Source organism: Gymnoscopelus microlampas (genome assembly GCF_963454915.1).
Source record: "Gymnoscopelus microlampas genome assembly, chromosome: 21".
NCBI classification, from domain to species: Eukaryota; Metazoa; Chordata; class Actinopteri; order Myctophiformes; family Myctophidae; genus Gymnoscopelus; species Gymnoscopelus microlampas.
The window spans coordinates 36674804-36698188 of NC_139958.1; the positions used below are offsets into that span (position 1 = coordinate 36674804).

The 23385-nt window shown below is 43.4% G+C and overlaps 2 protein-coding genes and 1 pseudogene across 4 annotated transcripts in view; all 3 read left to right on the forward strand.

Annotated features, from left to right (window-relative positions):
- Positions 1 to 2798, forward strand: part of LOC311038368 (MAM domain-containing protein 2-like) — a 33744-nt gene extending 30946 nt beyond the window's left edge. For both annotated transcript variants that reach the window (XM_084047853.1, XM_084047854.1), the window contains 3 exons: positions 767 to 1020; positions 1437 to 1521; positions 2032 to 2798. In XM_084047853.1, coding sequence (XP_083903979.1) covers positions 767 to 1020; positions 1437 to 1521; positions 2032 to 2084 — 392 coding nt within the window. In that variant the 3' untranslated portion in view covers positions 2085 to 2798. The remainder of the gene's footprint in view (positions 1 to 766; positions 1021 to 1436; positions 1522 to 2031) is intronic.
- A 4688-nt stretch (positions 2799 to 7486) lies between these two features.
- Positions 7487 to 11869, forward strand: LOC311037945 (THO complex subunit 2-like; the record flags this gene model as incomplete). Its single annotated transcript, XM_084047241.1, has 1 exon — positions 7487 to 11869. One exon carries the CDS (start codon positions 7487 to 7489, stop codon positions 11867 to 11869), a length of 4383 nt encoding a protein of 1460 aa, XP_083903367.1.
- A 6769-nt stretch (positions 11870 to 18638) lies between these two features.
- LOC311037946 (beta-1,3-galactosyl-O-glycosyl-glycoprotein beta-1,6-N-acetylglucosaminyltransferase-like) lies at positions 18639 to 21469 on the forward strand (annotated as a pseudogene). The gene is made up of 5 exons: positions 18639 to 18851; positions 19279 to 19285; positions 19627 to 20022; positions 20856 to 21176; positions 21314 to 21469. The product of its transcript is annotated as a beta-1,3-galactosyl-O-glycosyl-glycoprotein beta-1,6-N-acetylglucosaminyltransferase-like (transcript).
- Positions 21470 to 23385: the final 1916 nt, after the last annotated feature.

Below are 23385 nucleotides of genomic sequence, written 5' to 3' on the forward strand. Positions count from 1 at the left end.
CTAGTCCTGATGTTGGAATCTATACCTGACCACTTCTATTGTGAAGCATATTTATGACTTAGTAATGGGATTTAACCAGATGTTTGGTATTCTAAAAAATAAATGTGCCCTATTACCATATGGTTCTGGGCAAAATGCATAACATAACATCATTGCCCAGAGTTAAATTTTTCTGTGATGATGTAACTCAGTAATGACATGTTTTCGTACATTTGTAAACTTGAGTCTACAAATGGAACCAAATGGACCCGCCTCACGGGTCCATTTGGTTCCATTTGTACATTCATTAGTCGAGTTAAAGAGTGATATTTGTTTGTTAAAATAACGTGTTAAATAGCGCTGTATTTCGGATAGTAATCATTGCTATAGAGTTTGACAGTTTGTTCAACAACAGGGGTCTTCCAATAAACAGAAAATACATTTTCAGTATGGGATACCAAATTCATCAGGAGAGAGAACTCATACAGGATAAACAAGTGAAACTGGAAGTGATAAAACAACAAGAATGAACAGACAAAATTGGAATTGGAACGCTATAAAATTGAAGCTCATAAATGGATTCTCTCTCCTGATTGGATCAAATTGGTGACCTACCTGAAAATGTATTTTGTGTTTACTAAAGAGCTGGAGAGACGTGGAGAACCCTGTTACTGAAAAAACTGTGGCTTTACTATATCAGACAAACAAACAAAAATAATAATTTAAATTTAGTTAACACTGAGGATTTTGCTTTTCTGTTTTTGAATGTCAATGCATTGATTGACAGGATACTACATGCACATCGAGGCATCGGCCATGGTATCCGGTCAGAACGCCCGGCTACTCTCCCAGCCACTGAGGGGATCTAAGGGGTCCCAGTGTCTGTCCTTCTACTACCACATGTACGGCTCAGGAACCGGCCAGCTCAGGGTTTACCTGGACAAGGCTGGAGAGGATGTGTTACTATGGCAACGCAGTGGCGAGCAGAGCATCACCTGGCTGAGGGCCACTGTGGAGTACCAGACTGACCAGCAACACCAGGCAAGAACTGCAGGGGAAATAGAATGTGTTAAAAGAAAGTGTACATTTTTGACACTTTTTTCAGAAATCCAATCAAAAGATATTTTAAAATATGTTTTCGTGAACGGAAATGACAAACAGATGACAGCTTCCATTCTCGGCTTTCGGGAGGTGTAGTTCCTTTTTACACTTGGGTGAAAGTCTTCACGAAAAGGACAAAGAATTGAGAAAGAATGAAACAAGGAAAACAAGTCAGATATGTCAACTACATAAAATATTCCTAATATGTTTTCTCCTATAATGCCCAAAATAGGGACGCCAGGTTGAAACTGGTTAATTGGCCAGTCCAAACCACTATGTAAAGAAAATATTTTATGTTACCCCATGTGCTACACCTGTATTATGCTAATTGGTGCTATATTCCCCCCTCTTTCCAGATTGTGTTTGACGCCACCAGAGGTTCATCGGTAAGGAGTGACATCGCCATTGATGACATTATATTTGAGAGTGGACCATGCCCAGGTAAACACACAGATCATATTGCCGCTGTTCGGTGGAAACCTTGTAATGTCCAAAAGCGTTACTTTTCAGGAAATATTCAAAAGAACCTGTGCTCCAATGGTTCCACTAGTTTATTATTTAGTCACTGTTGTTAATACTTTTAATTGGTTAAATATTTATAACACACTTAACCACTTTCACTTTTTACTTTACAAAAATTGCACATAGTTAGATAGTTTAGATTATCGCGACGCGTTGTGAGCTTGTAATTCGGCTATTTTCGCTACTTTTGTGTGACACTGTCGTATGACAAGGTAGGGCATACATTTTTTGGGAGCGAGTGTGTTAAATTTACATTTAAATGTGAAAATGAGGAATAAAGATACACGGTTTCTGTGCAACAGCCACAATATTTATTGACCATCATACTGACATACATGAATCTCTGCTGCACATAAATGTTAGACAATATTTTGTTACAGTTACTCTTTCCTGATTGAGGTACTTTTTTTTGGTTTGTTTCCACTACAGAAACTGAGATCAGAGCCACCCCATCCTCTGCAGTCTCAAATGAGATTGAGTAGAAGACGGAGCAGGATGTGCAGCAGGATGTGGAATCCATCTTTTTTTTTAATACATCAATACAGATGTTACAGTGCTGTTTGTCACATGTCGTTGCTGTCGGGCAGAAACCTTGTATCTCCATATTTCAACTTCCTATGTTTCTTTGTAAATGAATGCCCTACTTCATCATACTTGTGTGTTGCACAAAATGAAAATAGCAGATCTACAAGTGACGCGTTGTGAGCTTGTAGATCGGCTATTTTCACTGTTTTAAATATATATTTTTATATAAATAAAAAAGGAACGGTTTTGGACATACAAGGTTTCCACCCGACAGCAATGATGTACTGTATAACGGAACACTTAACCACTTAAACCCTCGATACTTAGTTAAATGGACCTGAGTTGCAACTGTACTTGGTACGCTCTTTTTGCACTTGCATTGTGAGCTTGTAGATGTGCTATTTTTTGGCAAATGTTCACCCCAGAATAGTTGGGGTTCAAGTGGTTATAGTATATGGGTAAAACAAAAGCCATTCATATAAACATTCTAGTACCGTTTCATGAAGTAATACATATCATTGGGGTAATGTTGCTCTTATTGCGTAGTGTTGTAGTCACTATTCGACATCTCTGTCTGTATTGTAAGGGGGTGTTAAAATTGTGTTGTTTCTTCACATGTATATGCATTAGATTAATGCTCATCGCTCAAATAAAGGAAACCGGCTATTCGACATCACTGTTATTATTACTTTATTTTAATGTAGAGTGTACACTAATGAAGCTAGAGATGTCTGACTGAAATGGACGAATACATGAACACTTGCCCCAAAACACGCTAGCCCCGGGTCAAATCCGGCGACCTCAAAACGGTCAGACCCATGTAGTTCTGGCCACCAAAGTCCACTCGCCCCAGTCATATCCGGCCACCTCGAAAAGGTCGGACCCACAAATCCAGCCACCACGGAACAGTCGGACCCACAAATCCAGCGACCTTGCAACAGTTGGACCCACGAATCCGACGACCTCCAAATGGTCGGACCCACCAGGTATCTCTAGCCACCAGAACCTACTCGGCCACGTTTGATGTCTCAGGGGGTACCGAGACTAGGGAGGGGGCGGATGATTTACGATTCTGTCCCTATCGGGACGTAACTCGAATGGCGTTGAGTCGGCTGAATTGGACTTAACCATGTACGTTCGGCACGGTGACTTGCTCGCCTGAGCTCACTCGGCGGTGCCTGTCATGGCTCAATTTTGCTTCAGACTGCGCACCTCCATCATTGTAACAGCGTTTTGCCTTACTAGCCTACTTCCTAATTAGGGGCTGTAGTCTGTTCTCACCAAGCGAGTGTTCCGCGCCAAATGGGGCGAGTGATCCACTGCTGGGGGCGAGTGTTCCGACCCAAACGGGTATAGCGTCTGTCGGGAAAATCATTAACTGTAGACAAATGGCCTGCCCAAATCATCAATGTATCTCCATATTTCAACTTTTTATGTTTTTTCGTAAATCGATGCCATTTTTTTAATAAAAAGGAATGGCTTTGGACTACAAGGTTTCCACCCGACAGCAATGATGTGAGACTTTTTAGTATGTCCAAAAGTTTAGTAGGCTAGCTACTAAATAGTATGTGAGATGCATATTACATTTTGGAAATCTTCAGTGGGCAAGATAGACATTTGATTATGTCTCAAAACATATTTGAATATTTAATTATATACTATATTTAATAAATAGGCCTATCCTTTTTTGTGTTTTTTCAAACAGAGTCAAATGTTTTATGGTCATGATTCACCAGGAGCCTGAATGGCTTGGTTCTAGGCTTAAAATAATTTATATAAATATGTTCAGAAATCTCTTTACCTCGTTACCATCCAATAAATAAGGTTTTAACTGATACAAAATGATGATACAGGAACATGTATGTGTAGTATCTCTGCTTTGTCACAAGATGGGGCACTTTCCCAACATTCCATGTGGTCTCAGTAGTATTATGAAACATATCGGTGGTTCTGTGGAGAGAGGGGGGTCGAAGGGTCCCCAGCTAAATGTGTTTATATAGCATCAAAAGCACTTTTAACCACCATAACCCCAAATGTTTTACATTTGAAAACAGCAGATCTGCAAGCTCACGATGCGTCACATGGTGGCGCGTTGTGAGCTTGTGATGCGTGGTGAGCTTGCAGATCTGCTGTTTTAAAAAATATCTTGGGGGAAAAAAGTGAAAATGGATAATTATTTTTTAAACATTTTAACAAGACAATCTTGTATGGGGGAACAAAATATTTTCAGATGGGGGTCGGTGCATGGCAAAATACCTATTAATTTGGGGGTCCTTGACGAAAAGGTTTGAGAATCACTAAAACATATACTACAGTATTTAGTAAGCACTCAATGGTATGCTGAAATAGCTTTGTCCCCAGACATTTTAATACGGCATTATATGTGGTTTCTAATTGTAGCATAACTTGGGTGAGATTTGGTGTAGCCTACAGAGAATAAAGGAGGGGACCAAGTAGGCTATAGACATTTGGGGGACCCTGCCTGGCCAACGAAGTATAAGTTTAAATGAATATCAATTAGTGATGTGCTTTAATTTGATATACCTAGTGACTTATTCTTGCAGTGTCACAATTGCCCCATCATGGGGCAATTGTAACACACCTTACTAGTGAAATATTATACATTAAAGAATAGCTCCAACACTTTTATTCCACTAAAATTCAGAATAATAGCCCAATCACAATTTTAAAAACAGTACCTCCAATAAACAACAGAATAAAATGTTCCCCCTACTGAAGAAAACACCTTATATGGTTGGTGGTTTAGCTCGTTTACCAGGCTGGTCAAACTGGCCAGGGTGGTTTTGTTGGTTTGTCAGTATTAGTAGGGGCTGTTAGTGACACGATACTTCACTTTGTGATACAAGCGCCAAATTTTCCACAAAGTTTCTTCTGGACCTACTTTTTCACAAAAGCCCGTTAGCCACCCAAAAAAAACAATATGGCTGCCATTTTCCAAAATGGCGGCCGGCGAAAGACATGCTATGTGGTTTTTGACCTGGATTGTGATTGGATTATCCAATTTTGATTATTTTGGCATCAGAATATAGTTTTGACTCCCCCCCACCCCCTCCCCCCGTTAGCCATGCAAAAAAAATATATATGACTGCCATTTTCCAAAATGGCTGCCAGCGAAAGACATTTTATGTGGTTTTTGACCTGGATTGTGATTGGATAATCCAAATGTTTTCTGAGGGTGTACTGTAAAAAGGTTGTGCAGAATGCGTACCACTGAGCTAAGGGACTAACGGGACACAGGTGGAGAAATAAAACTAATCACAAGGTAATGAGACAAGACAGGAAACGTTACGACAAAATAAAACGAACACAACAGTAAAGTAAAAACTAAGTAACCAAACAGGACAAACGAACACATTACAAAACAGTACTGTTCTGTTATTTTACAGCACAGTACTGTACTGTTTTGCTATTGTACAGCACAGTACTGTACTGTGCTGTACTGTATTGTTATTGAACAGCACTGTACTGTACTGTACTGTATTTGTTGTTGGTTACCAGTTCACGATTTAGTGAAGAATCTAGGCCCTGAAAAATCCATTGGCATCCTTCACACTTTCACTGGATGTGATGTCGTGTCAACCTTTCGTGGGAAAAGGCAAAAAGACAGCATGGCAAACCCGGCAAGTGTGGCCTGAAGTGTCTCATGGCTTCCAGAACCTCAGTCAATACCCACCAGTAACAGTGCATGAAAAGAACAGCACTGGTGATGGGGTTGATGATGCAAGATTGTACCTGTTTGCATGGAAGCAGAGGTCCTATGATGAGGGCATCTCTTGCACATCATGTGAAGCATGCCACTTATCAAGTTGCCCCTGTCTGAAGCCAGGTAACTGTATGTCAAATGCATACAGAGAGCCCTGCCAGCTGGGGATGGCGAGCAGAAGATGACATTTGGCAAGTAGCGTGGATGACACTCTACCAATTGCCCAGATTTGTGAACAACTGACAAAAGCAGAAGTAGATGCAAGTGCTACCACTTTGGCGTTCAGTGCACACAGCTGAGTGCCTGCAAACGTGACTCATATGTTGATACCAAAATAATCAAAATCCAATCACAATCCAGGTCAAAATACACATAAAATGTCTTTCCCCAGCAGCCATTTTGGAAAGCGGCAGCCATATTTTTTTTTTTTGCGTGGCTAATGGGGGGAGGGGGCGGGGGGGAGTCAAAACTATATTCTGATGCCAAAATAATCAAAATTGGATAATCCAATCACAATCCAGGTCAAAATACACATAAAATGCCTTTTGCCTGAAGCCATTTTGGAAAATGGCAGCCATATTGTTTTTTTTTCGCGTAGCTAACGGGGGGAGGGGGCGGGGGGAGTCAAAACTATATGTTAATACCAAAATAATCTAAATCCAATCACAATCCACGTCAAAATACACATAAAATGTCTTTCGCCAGCAGCCATTTTGGAAAATGGCAGCCATATTGTTTTTTTTTGCGTGGCTAACGGGCTTTTCTGCAAAAGTAGGTCCTAGGCATTGTTCGTGCCAAATTTGGCGCTTGTATCACAAAGTGAACTATTGTAACATAAAAATGGACTTAGTGGCCCGCACTTATATAGTTGGTCACCCAGTCAGGCTATGCTGGATTCTGCTGGTCAATGGGCATATCGGTCAGATCAGCGGTTCTGTTCTGGACAACTGACTATCCGACCGACTCGATGCCGGGCACCACACTGCCTCATTGGGCACCGGCCTAGTTGGGAACAATGCAAGTCTGGAACTTTGCAAGTTGGAAATGCATGCCCCAGCCACCCAGTTATGTATCCGTTGTACCCGTCTGTCTGTCTGTCCCTTTTATGTCCATATATGGATATTTCTGTATCTGTCTCTTTTAAGCCTATATATGGGCACAGGCCTATGTGTCGTGCATGCATACTGTATGACGTTCCTATGACATATGACTCCATATTTAGGCTGAAACCTCTGACATTATATTTGCCCAAATATGGAGAGGCATTGTGTTTCTTCAATTTCTTATGAATCCAAACTGTGCTGCAGAATAAGCACAATGTGATGCGGAGTGCCATTCGCCTGTCACTAACTGTCACTAACTCACAATGCCAGAGCTTCATTTGAGCATGGCTAGGAAGGCTTTATTGTGGTTTGAGCACGGCTGCAGAGCCTATTTAGATCAATCAAAATACTTGGCCGGAACAACTCACTGTATAATGCCAAATAAGGAGACACCTGCACAAATTGGCGTTGTTAGGCAACGGCTTCTGTTGTGTGTGTGACTTAAGACCTCGACCGCTTCTACTAAGACTCATAGACACATACAGCCATTTGAGTCCTCCAACAAAATAGACCTCCTGGCTGTGTGGGGAAGATGGAAACACTTATCCTCCCCGGTGACTGGATCAAAAACTGGGAAACATCAGGAAGGCATGACTTTGTCCAGCTGTGCAAGGGTCTCACAGAGAAGACCAATCATGACAGTACTAATCTCACGGAGAAACAAAGTCATGACAGTACTATCCAAGATATACAATCTGCCTTGTATGGACTCTGCTGGCAAGTTGTACAGGGGAACCTGAAGTTGGATCTTGCTGTCAGTGTCCTTGGTGACTTGAAGGAATTCAGAGATGACATGCCATCCATTTTAGTAGACGTTTTCTGTATACTTGATATAGAAACGAGTGCACTGGAAGAAAGAAACAAACGTGATCATTACACACAGTTGGTGGGAGCGTGTTTGTTTTTTGTGCCAGAGTCTATTCTGAAAGAGAGGTTGGATCCAGAAATGCTAGAGTCTCTTGGACTTGTGAAGCAAGCCCATCAGTTCAACCAGAAGCTTGTAAAAATCAAGACAAAACTCTTCTACAAGCAACAGAAGTTTAACATGCTGAGGGAAGAGAATGAAGGCTATGCCAAGCTTATCACTGAGCTGGGTCAAGACCTATCTAACATCACCAGCCACGTTGTCCTCGAAAGCATCAAATCCCTCATAGGTTGTTTCAATTTGGACCCCAATCGTGTTTTGGATATCATCCTGGAGGTCTATAAGGGTCGGACGGACCAAGATGAGTTCTTCTTGTCCCTTATCAAGTCTTATATGTGTGAGCCCGTCAGCCTTTGCCACATCCTGGGCTTCAAGTTCAAATTCTACCAGGGGCCCAATGAGGAAACACCTAAATCACTTCATCACATTGCTGCTGCCCTGCTTCACCACAACCTGATAGAGCTGGAAGACCTATATGCACATCTCATGCCACTGGATGCCACCATTGTAGAGGAACACAAACGAGACATTTCAGAGGCCAAACAGTTCGCTCGCAAGCTAGCTAACCATGTACCTTCTGAGAAGAGTGACGACAAGGAGAAAGAGAAGGAGAAGGAGAAAGAGAAGGAGGAAGAAGAGAACAATAAACCACCTGATAACCAGAAGCTCGGTTTGTTGGAAGCACTGCTCACAATTGGGAACTGGTGCGATTCCCAGACTATCATGGACCAGATGCCCTCCTTTTATGCCACTTCTCACAAGGCTATTGCCCAGGCTCTCTGCCAGCTAGTGCACCTGACTGTGGAGCCAGTTTACTTGACTTTGGAGCCAGTGTCCCGAAGAGATGGGGTACCCAAAGGGGCGAAGGGATGTAAGCTGTGTCCGCTGAGAAACGAGAGCGTCCCTCTGCCAGCAGAGAGCTTTGAGGACTTGCGGAGGGACACGTTCAGCATGCTGGGATACCTGGGCCCCCACCTCTTCCATGACCCTGACCTCTTTGCCAAGATAGTGCGTCTGGGCAAGGGCTTCATGAAAGAGTACCAAAGTGATGCCAAAGCTGACAAAGACAAAATGGAGGTATTGCTTAGTTGCTTCCTGAGCATTGCAGACCAGGTGCTGCTGCCATCTCTGTCTCTGATGGACTGCAATACTGGTATGTCTGAAGAACTTTGGGTGCTGTTCAAACGCTTCCCCTACCAGCACAGGTACCGGTTATACGGGCAGTGGAAGAATGAGACATACTCCTGTCACCCACTGTTGGTCAAGGTCAAAGTTCAGACTTTGGACAGGGCCAAATACATTATGAAGAGATTGACCAAAGATAGTGTGAAACCATCGGGAAAGCAAATTGGCAAACTGAGCCATAGCAACCCCACCATCCTTTTTGACTACATCCTGTCTCAGATCCAGTGGTTCGACAACCTCATTGGTCCTGTGGTGGACTCCCTGAAATACCTCACATCGCTCAACTATGACATCTTGGCCTATTGCATCATCGAGGCTGTGGCCAACCAAGAGAAGGAGAAAATGAAGCACAATGATACTTTCATCTCTTCTTGGCTTCAGAACCTGGCAAGTATGTGTGGAGCCGTATTCAGTAGATACACCATCGAATTGGCCGGGCTTCTTCAGTACGTGACCAATCAGCTGAAAGCAGGGAAGAGCTTTGATCTGATCATCCTGAAGGAGGTTGTGCAGAAAATGGCTGGGATTGAGATCGATGATGAGATTACATCAGCACAGTTGGAGGCAATGACAGGAGGAGAGCAACTAAAAGCTGAGGGTGGCTACTTTGACCAGATTAGGAACACTAAGAAGTCATCTCAGCGTCTTAAGGATGTCCTGTTGGACCATGAACTGGCCCTGCCACTGTGCCTCCTAATGGCTAAGCAACGTAATGGGGTGGTTTTCAAAGAAGGAGTAGAGAAACACCCCAAACTAGTGGGCAAGCTCTATGACCAGTGTCACAACACACTAGTGCAGTTTTGTGGATTCCTGGCATCCAACTTGAGCACAGAGGATTACATCACACTTGTACCCTGCATTGACATCCTGTGCAACCAGTTCCACACTCCGCACGAGGCCGCCTTCTTCCTGTCTCGGCCCATGTATGCCCACCAGATTCTGTCCAAATATGATGAGCTGCAGAAAGAAGAACACGATGGGCAGCAGCAGATGGTCCACAAGTACGTGGCAGCATGTGAACAGGTGATGGCGCCAGTGCATGGGGCAGTTGTGTCCCTCTATCCGCCCGGTGTCTGGGATGACCTCCGCCCCCAGTTTTACGCCACCTTCTGGACCCTGACCATGTATGACCTGGCCGTGCCCCATGCCGCTTATGAGCGCGAGGTCAACAAGTTCAAGGCGCAGATGAAGTCCATCGAGGAGAATCCAGAGATACCCATACATAAGAAGAAGAAGGAGAAGGAACATTACACAGCCCTGCAGGACAAGCTGCAGGAGGAGGAGAAGAAGCAAATGGAGCATGTCCAGAGGGTCCTGCACCGACTCAAACTGGAGAAAGACAACTGGCTGTTGGCTAAGTCCACAAAAAACGAGACCATCACCAAGTTCCTGCAGCTCTGCATCTTCCCACGTTGCATCTTCTCTGCCATCGATGCTGTGTACTGTGCTCGCTTTGTGGAGCTTGTGCACCAACAGAAGACACCCAATTTCTGCACTCTCCAGTGTTACGACAGGGTCTTTTCTGTGATCATTTACACGGTCGCCAGTTGTACGGAGAATGAGTCGCAGTGCTATGGACGCTTCCTGTGCTGCATGCTGGAGACTGTGACACGCTGGCGCAACGATTGCGCCCTCTACGAGAAAGAGTGCAGCAATTACCCGGGATTCATGACTATCTTCAGAGCCACGGGCTCCAACGGAGAGAACAAAGCTGACCAGCTGGACTACGAGAACTTCAGGCACGTGGTGCATAAGTGGCATTACATGCTGACTGAAGCTTCAGTCCACTGCCTGGAGACTGGGGAGTACATCCACATGCGGAACATTCTGATTGTTCTCACTAAGCTCTTGCCCTTCTACCCCAAGGTGCTAAACCTCGGCCAGGCACTGGAGTGCCGCATCCACAAGATCTGTCTGGAGGAGAAGGAGAAGAGGCCCGACCTCTATGCCTTGGCCATGGGTTATTCAGGTAAGTTGAAAAGCCAGCGGGTGCACATGGTCCCAGAGAGTGAGTTTCATCACAAGGAGCAGCCTGTGTGCAGCGCCACTTCTGCCGGCCAACAAAATGGCCCTGGCAGCATGGACAAGCCCCTCAAGTCACCAGTTCCCAGATCAGAGTCTACTGAGTATGACAGGGATCACAAACGGCGAAAGCTTGACAGCCACTCCTCACCCTCGCACTCCTTTTCTGCAAAAGACAATGGCAACAAACCCAAGGATTATGCACCCAAGAGCAAGGAGAAGGGGGACAGGAACACTGTAGCTGGGTCCCTCAAGTCCCCAGTTCCCAGATCAGAGTCTGTTGAGTCTGACAGGGATTACAAGCGGCGAAGGCTTGACAGCCACTCTTCACCATCACACTCTTCATCTGGCAACGAACCAAAGGATTCTGCATTCAAGCACCACACCAACTACAATACAGCTGCACCATCCAAGAGCAGAGAGAAGGAATTGGACAAGAAAGAATATGAGAACACACAACAAGGCCGATCCAGGGATCGGAACGAGAGGAAAAGATTCCACATTGTCAGTGACCGGGATTCAGTGACTCAAGACCCCAAACGTAGAAAAGGTGAGAATGGCACCAATTCCTCCAAAAGAAGCAAGAGTACCAGTCCTTCCTCAGACTCTGCGCTTTCAGCTGAAAGAGCTAAACCTGAGAGAACCTCCTCTGGAAGTAGAAAAGACTCTCGGTATGATAAAGAGAAGAAATCTGACAAGAAAGACAGGAGGGGCCGTAGTTTTGGGAAAGAAGAGAAGAAACAATGTGTCTCATTCAGGAAACGTCCATACCATCAGATTTGATACTAAAGCACTCATGCGAGTGTTTCCATGAGCACATTCTTCATTCATGTTCTTAGCCGAGTTTGCTTGTTGGTAAACACAAAGCTCACATCAGAATCAGTGTCAGCTTTATTGTCACATCACAGGTTTACAGGGGTAAAGAAGTGGGTGCATTTTTGGAATTATATTTCCAATTATAAGTCACACCCACATTTACATTAGCATATAGACATGTACATGAGGTAAAAAATAATACCAGTATGAGGTTAACATGTGCACATGTTAACCTCATACAGGTATTTTTTTTTACATGTGCACATGTTAATAGTTAGGGCCTTACTTATGCCTTACTCTTTATGCAAAATAAATTACAGTAATTATGGTTCAATGTGTTTTAAGTAATGATGCATAATTGGGCAGATAGACATGAGGAAAATTCAAATCAATTGTCATTTGTTTTTTAATTGAATCATTGAGCGCCACGTACCTCAACGTGTTAGCCATCTCTTTCCAGTGTGGCTGCAATTTGACTAAGTGTTTGTTTGCAATCATGTCTTAATTTTGCACACAGCAGCAGACCACAGACACCACTCCCACCTGTGGTTATGGTTATGCTTATGATTAGCTATGACTTATTTTTGTAATCCTTTGTTGCATTCCAGCTTCATATCAAACAATTCTTTTAATTTTTTTTTTTTTAACCTCAGCAATGGTGCGTTTGGTAGAACTATACCGGGCAATCAAGTCTGCAAATATGTGTTACTTACCACGTTTAGTTTTCACAGGTACAGTTTGTATTCACTTACTGTAAGTAAGTGAATACAAACTGTACCTTCAAGTCTGCAAATATGTGTTATACCATGTTTAGTTTTCACTCTGGGGACAGAAAGCAGACCAAGTTAATTTAATTGTATTTGCACATTTCATGCAGGTGCATACTGCAAACTCAATGTGCTTCATATTAAAATAAGGTTACTTGTAATAAAGTATATCCTCTATTGTTAGGTTTTTGTTTCTATCCTAGAAACATTTAGTAGTTCAATGTATAGAATATATATTTGAAGGTACAGTTTGTATTCACATAAAGTATGTGAATACAAACCTTAAAGTCTGCAAAGGTGTGTTTGCATACTGAAAACTCAATGTTGCTTCATATTAAAATAAGGTTATAAGTCTATCTATATTGCTAGGTTTTTGTTGCATTAATTAATTAATTAATTATTTTGTTTTGCTTTTCAAAACTGTATACCCAGCTGACCAAGGCCAGTGGAAATAAATCAGACAGAAATGCTAACCAATGAACAAACATCCTCACCATCAACAGGAAATCGCATGACGGAACAAGAAAACAGCACAAGCAGTAACAGTGAAGATTCTTGGGATCATCCATTCCACCTTGACTATCTTCCCCCAGTGCAGCTACAGAGGGGAGAGTAATACCTTAGGATGAACATGAGGGAAACCATACCCACACTTAATTATCCATCTCCTGTTTAACAAGTCCCATCGTGTGTTACTTGGACAATAACCCGGCTGGTTCACTCTCGGACCACCACTTGATTGATCTGAGGAGGGGTCTGCAGCTTTACCAGAGGCAGAGTTAAACTGATGCTGAAAAAATGTGAGATTTTAAAAAACTAGGTGATTCCTTAATTGTTACTAAGGACGATCATACACCATGGATCCTGCAGGCGTTGCCCCAGTCCAGGCTTTAAAACAAAGGAACCCCACCACTATTGGGGAGGTGAGTTGTTAGGATTCATTCCAAATTATTATTGAAACTGTATATCCAAAACCTTTCATGCATAGCGAAGTCTCTATGACCTCCCCTCTACAGAGAAGGCTGTGAAAAGGAAAGGACAAAGAAAATATGACAAAAGAACACAAAACAAAAGGGGACAGTTGCCGTCTGAACTCCAATTGTGTATTGGTCAAGGACTAACTGCCCCTGAAAAAAATGTACATTCAGTCACAAAAGTTTGGGTCTCTTGCCCTGAACTGGGCCACCATATGTGAGAAGTTTAGGGACTAGCCCTACTATTCACCCCATTCATAGCCTACAGGCAACAATCCACTCACATAACTTATTGCATGCACCCCACAGGTGGGTAGTTGAACTCGTTGACTACCACTTCTCCATCAAATATCAACCTGGTAGGGCTAACTGGGATACTGATGCCCTTGGATTTAGAACAGTGTATGCAAAAGTGCAAATGATTCTGAGGGGTGAGGGGGGTACTGGGCTTCGTAACAGACACGATTATGTCAGAGGGTGAGCCTGATGCCGGCGTGTAGGGGTTAGGGTGGGTGTTGTAACAGATGATTGAGTCAGAGAATGATTCTGATACCGTTGTGGGGGCCGTATAGAGAGTGAGGTGGGTGTTGTAACTGATGATTGTGTCAGAGGACGATTGTGATGCTGTCGTGGGGGTCGTGTAGGGAGTGCGGAGGATTTTGTAACTGACTGTGTCAAAGGATGATTCTGATTACGTTGCGTATGGGTGGACGATTGCGTCAGAGGATTATTGTGATACTGTCGTGCGGTGGGAGGAGGAGGTGGTGGGCGATGGTGGAACTGGAGTTGTCTACTCTTTCCAGCCCCTATATCTTTTTCTAGAAGATGTTGTCCAGCTGTGCCCTGTGGCTCCTCATCCCACTTGTTCTGCAACCTGAAGCAAAGATTGTCTTCGATTCTCAGTTCATCCTGGGTCATATGTTTTAGATGGTACTCAGGCTTCCCCACCACACCTACTCTGTGGAAAACGTTCACCAGGCGATCCCGCTTATGACGCCACCAACTTTTGCCGAGGTGGTACTGGAGTTGTTGTCTGGTGTGTTCAGCGCCCATTTTATGGCCTGTAACAAGGTGTCCAACAAGCTCCTGCCGCTCCTTCTCACGTCGATCCTTTTCCAATTTCTTCTGCAACACGAGGCAAAGATCCTCTTTTGTTCTCAGTTCGCTCTCGGCACGTTTCAGGTAATAATTGAGTTCTCTGTTCCTTTCAGCCCCTATCTCCCTTTCTTGAGACAGTTGTCCAAGTAGCGCCTGTCGCTCCTCCTCCCAATTGTTCTGCAACATGAAGCAAAGATTCTCTTTGGTTCTCAGTTCTTCCTGGGTGTATTTCAGGTGGTACTGGAGTTGTCTAATCTTCTCAGCCCCTACCTCCTTCTCTTGAACTAGTTGTCCAACTAGATCCTTTCGCTCCTCGTACCATTTCTTCTGCAACATGAAGCAAAGATTCTCTTTGCTTCTCAGTTGCTCCTGGGTGTGTTTCAATTGGAAAGAGAGTTGTTTAATCTTATCACCCTCTCCCCGATTTAGTTGAGCCAGTTGTCCAACTAGCTCCTGTCGCTCCATGTCCCATTTTGTCTCCAACATCAAGCACAGATTCTCTTTTGTTCTCAGTTCTTCCTGGGCACGTTTCAGGTGGTACTGGAGTTCTCTAATCTTTTCAGCCCCCGTGTCCTTTTCCTGAACCAGTTGTCCAACTAGGTCCTGCCGCTCCACGTACCATTTCTTCTGCAACAGGAAGCGAAGATTCTCCTTGGCTCTCAATTCGTTCTGGGCGTGTTTGAGGTAGTACTGGAGTTGTCTCTCTCTCTTGGGATTTTCTCTCTTTTCACCCCGTGAATTATTTTCTTGAACAGGTCGTCCAACTGACTCTCGTTGCTCTCTCACTGGATTCTCTCCGCTTTCAACTGGATTCTCTCCGCTTTCAACTGGATTCTCTCCGCTTTCAACCAATGCATTTTCATGAACCAGTTGTCCAACTGACTCCTGTTGCTCTCTCTCGGGATTCTCTATCTTTTCAGCCCATGAATTCTTTTCATAAACCAGTTGTCCAACTGACTGCTGTTGCTGCTCTCTCTCGGGACTCTCTCTGTCTTCAGCCCCTGAACCATATTCTTGAACCAGTTGTCCAACCTGGTTCAAGAATCCAACCAGTGGTGCAACTTGTTGCTGCTCTCTCTCGGGATTCTCTCCGTCTTCTGCCCATGAATATTCTTGAACCAGTTGTCCAACCGACTGCTGTTGCTGCTCTCTCTCTGGACTCTCTCTATCTTCAGCCAATGAACGATCTACTTGAGCCAGCTGTCCAACTGACTCCTGTTGCTCCTCATCACTTTTCATCTCCATCTTAATAGACTGGAGGGAGTCCATTAATTCAAATAAGCAGAAAGCCAAATCTATCAAACAGAAAGCCAGATCATTTGACTCTGCGTTCTACTTCACAGACTTTATAGGCTGACCAGAGCTCTGATCTGACGTCACGCAGAGCACACACCATTGCCCAAAAATGAACTGTGAAAATGTTGGCCGATGGTTCAAGGCTCCAAAAAGTAATCAGACAGATCTGTGTTGATCACATGATTATAGAGATACTGTGTACTGATTTGCGTGAGGTTTGGACAAAATCTGTAGTGATATCCAAAAATGTGTTTTGCACAAATCGGCCTCCTGGTGGCGCTATAACAGGCCAATCTGAAATATTCGGGGCAGAGGTTCGTCTTTGGTATCGAGGGAGTGTGTGTGCACAGTTTCGCAGCGGCCGAGTTAACGGTGCCGGAGATTAGCTGTTCACAGACAGACACACGGACACACGGATGGACGGACAGGGTGCAAAACATACTCTCGCCATGCCTTTCGGCCTGGCGGAGACAATAACACTGGCCAAAATAAAGCTCCAAACAGCTAAGAAAACAACAAACCAAGAACTTAAGATACCGTGACAGGCTAAAACCTTCCACGAAGGCCCTGGCAGCTCTCCCCTGGATTTTATCGCTGGCTAGCCTCAAGCCAATCTGCCTTCACCTACAGTATCCTGTAGCATGCTGTTTAAGCAGCTGAGACAATCCATCACATAATTGGTAATTGGTTACTCTGTTTACTCAAACACCTAACTAATGCCCATGAGTTATCTTACGCAATTACATAATACAGGAATTTACAAACAAGTTCAACAATGTTTCCCAGGCGCCAATTCATTCAAAGATTATTATAATAAGACAAAACATGAACAAACACACCTCCTCCTCTACCGTGCTTGGCACCTTCCCAATCAACAGGGTTGCCAGCACTGCAGAGGACAGACGGGACCAAAAAAAAATTAAACTTCCTCACCCAGTGTCAATAGATAAACCTGTTTAAAATTGCAGTCTTTTGCTTCAAATGTCAGATGTACACATGTAAAGGAAACATGCAACAAAACACTACTAACACATTTTCTATTGGAATGGAAGCAGCTGTGTGGTGTGCGCATGCAAAGTTCCTCATTACCGTGACATGGACTTCAAAGTACATTCACTATGGCAGGGCTACTCAACTTAAGATGGCTCAGGGGCCACTCAGCAAAATACCAAAAGTCCAAGGGCCGCAAGCTAAAAATGTCGGTCCTAATTTGGATTTTTCGATTTTGTAACGCACTACTACACATTGTTATTGTTATAAGAAAATGTACATTTTGACATCATATTCTTTACACTGTACCTGTTTATTTTGTGTGTATGTCCAGTTGCGTCAGTTCAGCAAAAGCTAAGGTATGGCAAGGTTAGGGTTGCCAACTCCCAGAGATTGAAATAAGGGACACATATCCTGGGCGTGCGGCACCAAGTACCGGAGGACGTGCCCAGCGTGAAGTCGTTTGGTCCAAATGGTGTGTAACTCTGAGAGTGTACAAATGGAACCAAATGGACCCGTAAGGGTCCATTTGGTTCCATTTGTACACTCTCAGAGTTACACACCCGTAAGCAGTGGTGGAAAAAGTACTCAAATGTTTTACTTAAGTACAAGTATCAATACTGCAAAGTAAAAGTAGTCTGTTACAAGTAAAAGTCCAGAATTAAAAATGTACTTGAGTAAAAGTACAAAAGTATAGGTATCAAAATGTACTTAAAGTACCAAAAGTAAAAGTACTAAAATGTTTGAAAATAGCAGATCTAAAAGCTCACAACGCGTCGCGATGCAGCGTGTTGTGAGCTTGTAGATTGGCTATTTTCAAATAGCCTAGGTATAAAATAGGGCTAAAGTGGTTAATGTATGTTTTATAATCCAATCATTTATGTCTGCAAAGTAACTAGTAACTAAAGTTTTCAAATAATTGTAGTGGAGTAAAAGTACAATATTTGCCTCTGAGATGTAGTGGAGTAGAAGTAAAAGTATAGACAATTGGAAATACTCCAGTAAAGCAAAAGTACCTCAAAATTGTACTTAAGTACAGTACTTGATTAAATGTACTTAGTTACTTTACACCACTGCCCGTAAGGGGCCATTTGTAACCCCTTCAAGGAACCATGAGGGTCCCTGGTCCACACTTTGAGACCCACTGGTGTAGCAGTGTTTCCAGTGAGCCAACATGCACAATAGAGGATATGCGTGTGACATCATCATCAAACCCGGAAGTTATGCAGGAATGCCTACTGAGTGTCAAAAAAAATCTTTCTGGCCTTGACAGTCCATGCATCCAAACAGAAAAGTCATATCTGATTGCATTAAACAACATTAAACAATGTAAAACTCACTTTGCATGTTGCTTTGCCACTCGATTTGCCACTCGATGTACCATTCACTTTAAGCATGCGCATATCCTCTATATCAGCACCCTGACTCTGTTTGACCAGAATGGAACAGAGCCTTCATTAGCATCATTGGTAACACCTGTGAAGGAAATAAGAAGAGGCCCAATGTCTTTCCAATATGGCTGCTGTGCATAGAGCCTATAGCCGCCTCCACTGGCTAATTTGCACTGTCACTCTGGGATCATTGTGTTTTTTAATGCATGCCACCTCAGAGATGGACTGGGATATTGGCTACAAATACGGTTATAGCTGGTTGGAATACACAGCTGTGGATGGGAGCCCTGAAGATAACTCTAACTGCTCAGCGATCCTGCAAGGAGATAGTGAGGCACTGCTGGAGGCCAAGCTACTGGCAATCACATAAAGACTTCAAGAGTAGTGTCCTGATCCCTGATAAGTATTAGTTCAATGCCACCCAGGACTGCAGGTGAGGTTCTGTAAAAATAAAGCAGTGGTGGAAAAAGTAATCAATACTGCAATGTAGAAATACTCTTATTACAGTGTACGGAATTCAAAATGTACCTGAGTAAAAGTACACAAAGTATTGGTATCAAAATGTACTTAAAGTACCAAAAGTAGAAAGTATTCATTATGCATTCAAATCTTTTGAAAATAGCAGATCTACAAGCTCACAATATCTCGACGCATTGTGAGCTTGTAGATTGGCTATTTTTAAATGGCCGAAATGTATAGGCTGAAGTGGGTAATGTATGTCTTGTAATAATCAAAATCTACAAAGTAACTAACGTTTTCAAATATAGTGGAGTAAAAGTATAATTTTTGCCTCGTAGTGGAGTAGAAGTAAAAATACTGAAATTTGGAAGTACTCCACTAAAGTAAAAATACATCAAAAGTGTACTTGTAAGTACAGTAGACCTACTTGAGTAAATGTGCTTACTTTACACCACTGAACAAAAGCATGTTGATTATTATCAAAACATTGAAATGTAACAGTTGCAGTTTTTAATTCACATTAAGTTGCATGAATCTCCCACATTGAATCAATTATCCGGGATATCTTGTGTTGTCCTTGCTTACTGTGGGTCGCTCTGGATTAAGAGCGTCTGCTAAATACCTATAAATACCTTTTCTATTGTTGTCCACCATAAGGTATAATTATCAAAAAACATAATCTCCGGCAAAAATATAATGCAAATTATGAATATTGGTACAAAAGCATTTCATTATTTTTATTCATATAGGTGCAGAACTTTGAGCATCTGCTGGGAGCCATCTATGCCCCTCAGAATGTTTACTGCATCCATGTTGACAAGAAGGCAGAGGCTTCGGTCCTTGCTGCTGTCTCGGGTATCTCTTCTTGTTTCCCTAATGTCTTCATGGTCAGCCAGTCTGTGAGTGTAGTCTATGCTGCCTGGCCACGCGTACAGGCTGATCTCAACTGCATGGCTGATCTCTACAATGTTAGCACGACCTGGAAGTATTTCATCAACCTGTGTGGTCAGGATTTCCCTCTGAAAACCAACCTAGAAATTGTGCGAGCACTGAATGGTAGAAACAGCATGGAGTCAGAGAAAATGGCTGGTTGGAAGAAGGAGAGGGTGAAGTCAGTTCATCAGATAGTACATGGACAGATCAAGGTAACCATTCATATGCATATATTTCCCTAGCTCTGGTTCAGAGCGTTAGTGAGTTCCCTCTAACGCTCTGGAAGACCCCTCGCTCTGCGCATGTACAAGGAATTCCACTGTCCTGCCAGCGTTCAACTATAGTGAAAATAAACAAAACCATTTCGCTACTCACCGAAGCAAAGGCTGTTTTGTGTTGTTGAAAGTCTATTCTCGGAATGCGCAAGCCTCTCAGCACCCCACCTACTCTGTAAAATACACTTTTTGGGCAGAAAATAAAATATGTCAGCGAAACTGAAATTATTCGTATTTACTCCACAGTGCCCTCTACATTTTGGTTAATGGTAAGTTCAAATCCCCCAGATCGGTAGAGGCACTGTGGAGTAAATACAAATAATGTCCGTCTCGCTGACATATTTTATTTTCTGCCCAAAAAGTGTATTTTACAGAGTAGGTGGGGTGCTGAGAGGCTTGCGCATTCCGAGAATAGACTTTCAACAACACAAAACAGCCTTTGCTTCGGTGATTAGCGAAATGGTTTTGTTTATTTTCACTATAGTTGAACGCTGGCAGGACAGTGGAATTCCTTGTACATGCGCAGAGCGAGGGGTCTTCCAGAGCGTTAGAGGGAACGCACTAACGCTCTGAACCAGAGCTAATATTTCCCCCCTAAGTTGCGAATCATGTTTAATGTTTTTGCTGGGTTGATGATTTCTCTTTTTGGATAAGCAAAGTGCAGTAGTTGTATGTTAAGCATTGCTATAAATAGAATATATTCCATTTAGATTGTTTTCAATTATAAGACACAAAATACTAATTTATTTATTCTTTCTTGAATGAGAAAGAAGGCTAAGAGCCCACCACCTTTTGACCTGCCCATCTTCCAAGGGAATGCCTACATCGTGGTTAGCCGGGGCTATGTCCGCAGTGTGTTGGAAGACAACCGCATACTGGAACTGATCAGTTGGGCAAAAGACACGTACAGTCCTGATGAGTTTCTCTGGTCCACCATCCAGCGCATCCCTACTGTTCCTGGCTCCGTGTGGCCAAATTCCAAATTTGACATGACGGATATCAATGCTATTGCACGGCTAGTGAAGTGGGTGGGGCATGAGGGGCCACAGGGTAAGCTGGAGGCTGCGTACCCAGAGTGCCATGGCATACATGTTAGGAAAATATGGGGTGCTCCTTCCATTCCGACATCTCGCCACTCCGACTAGTGGCTTCCGCGTGCGGTTAGGGTTAGGGTTAGGTATAGGGTTCGTTAACGTCGGAAAGGCGACATGTCGGAAAGGCGAAATGCACCCGGAAAATATGTGTATATGGTGCTGGGGATCTGCAGTGGATGATTGAGCAACATCACCTTTTTGCCAATAAGTTTGATGTAGACACAGATGTCATCGCTATCCAATGTCTGGAAAAGTACCTCAGAAACAAGGCACTGGCACAGCAACATTAAGTGTATTCAGGAGGTCTCAGACTCACAGACACGTTGGGGGGGGGAATCAATTTGATGTGATTTTCCAGTGAGTCAGTACTGATATTAAAGGAAATAAAAAAGCCAGCGAATATGCAAATATACTGTACTAGGGCACTACAAAATAAAAGCAATTTCTCATTCCTTCAATTCGCAAATGCTGTGGCACATTCATTCATTCAAATGATTAGATTATGTACAATGAGGTGCTATTCTTACATTATCAGTTGCTTACAGTGATAAAAATGTATCATACTGGAGCTCTGTTGAACAGTCTTACCCCCAACCATCTTGGCATTAGTTCATTGAATAAGTCATTGCATGGGAAATGGTTGAACCAGTTGTTATAATCTGTCAAGCATATCTTCTATATTTCTTTAGACTTTTTATGTTGCAGGATGTCATAATGTCTGCCACCATTGTTTCCAAGCTCACCCTCCCGTCATTTACAGTTGTCTTAAAATGTTTTAATTTATATTGACATGTTTGCACATCTTTATTATGACAGGGTTATTTGCCAGTGCAATAGCACCTTGGTTATCCTCATAAACCTTTGGTTGTGTGTGTGTGTGTGTGTGTGTGTGTGTGTGTGTGTGTACTGTTGTGTACAGTGCGTACTATTGCCTGTTGCCTAGTCGATGGTCATTTTACAATGCTCCCCAATTGTCCCACTTGCACTGGAAAGCAGAAGTGCCATTCTCACTCCCAACTCGTAATAGGTTGACAAGTCCACTAAAAACATTTAAAACAAGGCAGGTGTGCCGTCAGAGGCGGACATGAGGCCCATGAAGCACCCCTGAGCGAGTGGCCGCGTCGAGCGGTGCAAATTCATGAGTTGACCAATGGCACCAGTGGGATTAATTGCAGGGAGCACACCCTCCCTTTCACATGGAGATTTCTGTGATTATGTCATAGTACTATACTGACGTGATAGACTGGACTTCAAGTTACATGTTTAAGCAATAACAATCATCCACAAATGTATAGGCTCAGGGGGGTCCCTGCTAGGGGCTTGACTGTATTACTATGTACTAGACCATACCCGGTCGGCGCAGCGCAGCCGTGGGGGGATATGCGCACATGATCTGGCAACCCGGGAGGCAGTTCGTCCCATAGCTGGGCAGCCCCGTAACCATGGCGACAGTGTTTGACACAAAAACGCTAATAAGAAGCTGAGATTTGATGAAATTGAAAAACGGGCTTCACAGTTGTGTTCAGATGGTAATGGTCAATGGCTGTGTGCAAAATCAGAGCAATTGGTCCAGCCAGTGAGGAGAACCGGGTAGCTTCACCTACCACTACAGAGAGACAAACAGACAGAGGTTACTAGAATTATAGTAGGATTATAGTAGGACTAGACCATACCCGGTCGGCGCAGCGCATCCGTGGGGGGATATGCGCACATGATCTGGCAACCCGGGAGGCAGTTCGTCCCATAGCTGGGCAGCCCCGTAACCATGGCGACAGTGTTTGACACAAAAACGCTAATAAGAAGCTGAGATTTGATTAAATTGAAAAACGGGCTTCACAGTTAAGTTCAGATGGTAATGGTCAATGGCTGTGTGCAAAATCAGAGCAATTGGTCCAGCCAGTGGGGAGAACCGGGTAGCTTCACCACCACTACACCACCACTACAAACGCACAGAGGTTACTAGAATTATAGTAGGATAGTAGGATAGTAGGATAGGATAGTAGGATAGGGGAGATAATGAGTTTCATCCTGGCCTGGCATTTACCAAGGAAGAAGGCAGAATTGCCAGTCAAAGTGAAGACTGGCCAATCACAGCGCGTCCTTGCCGGACATGCTTGCAGAGACTCTTGGGTAATGAAGTCAAAGATATTTTTGGGTCCAAAGTGGCCTCTGATACCCCAAACTACTGTAGTGCTGCTTACACCTG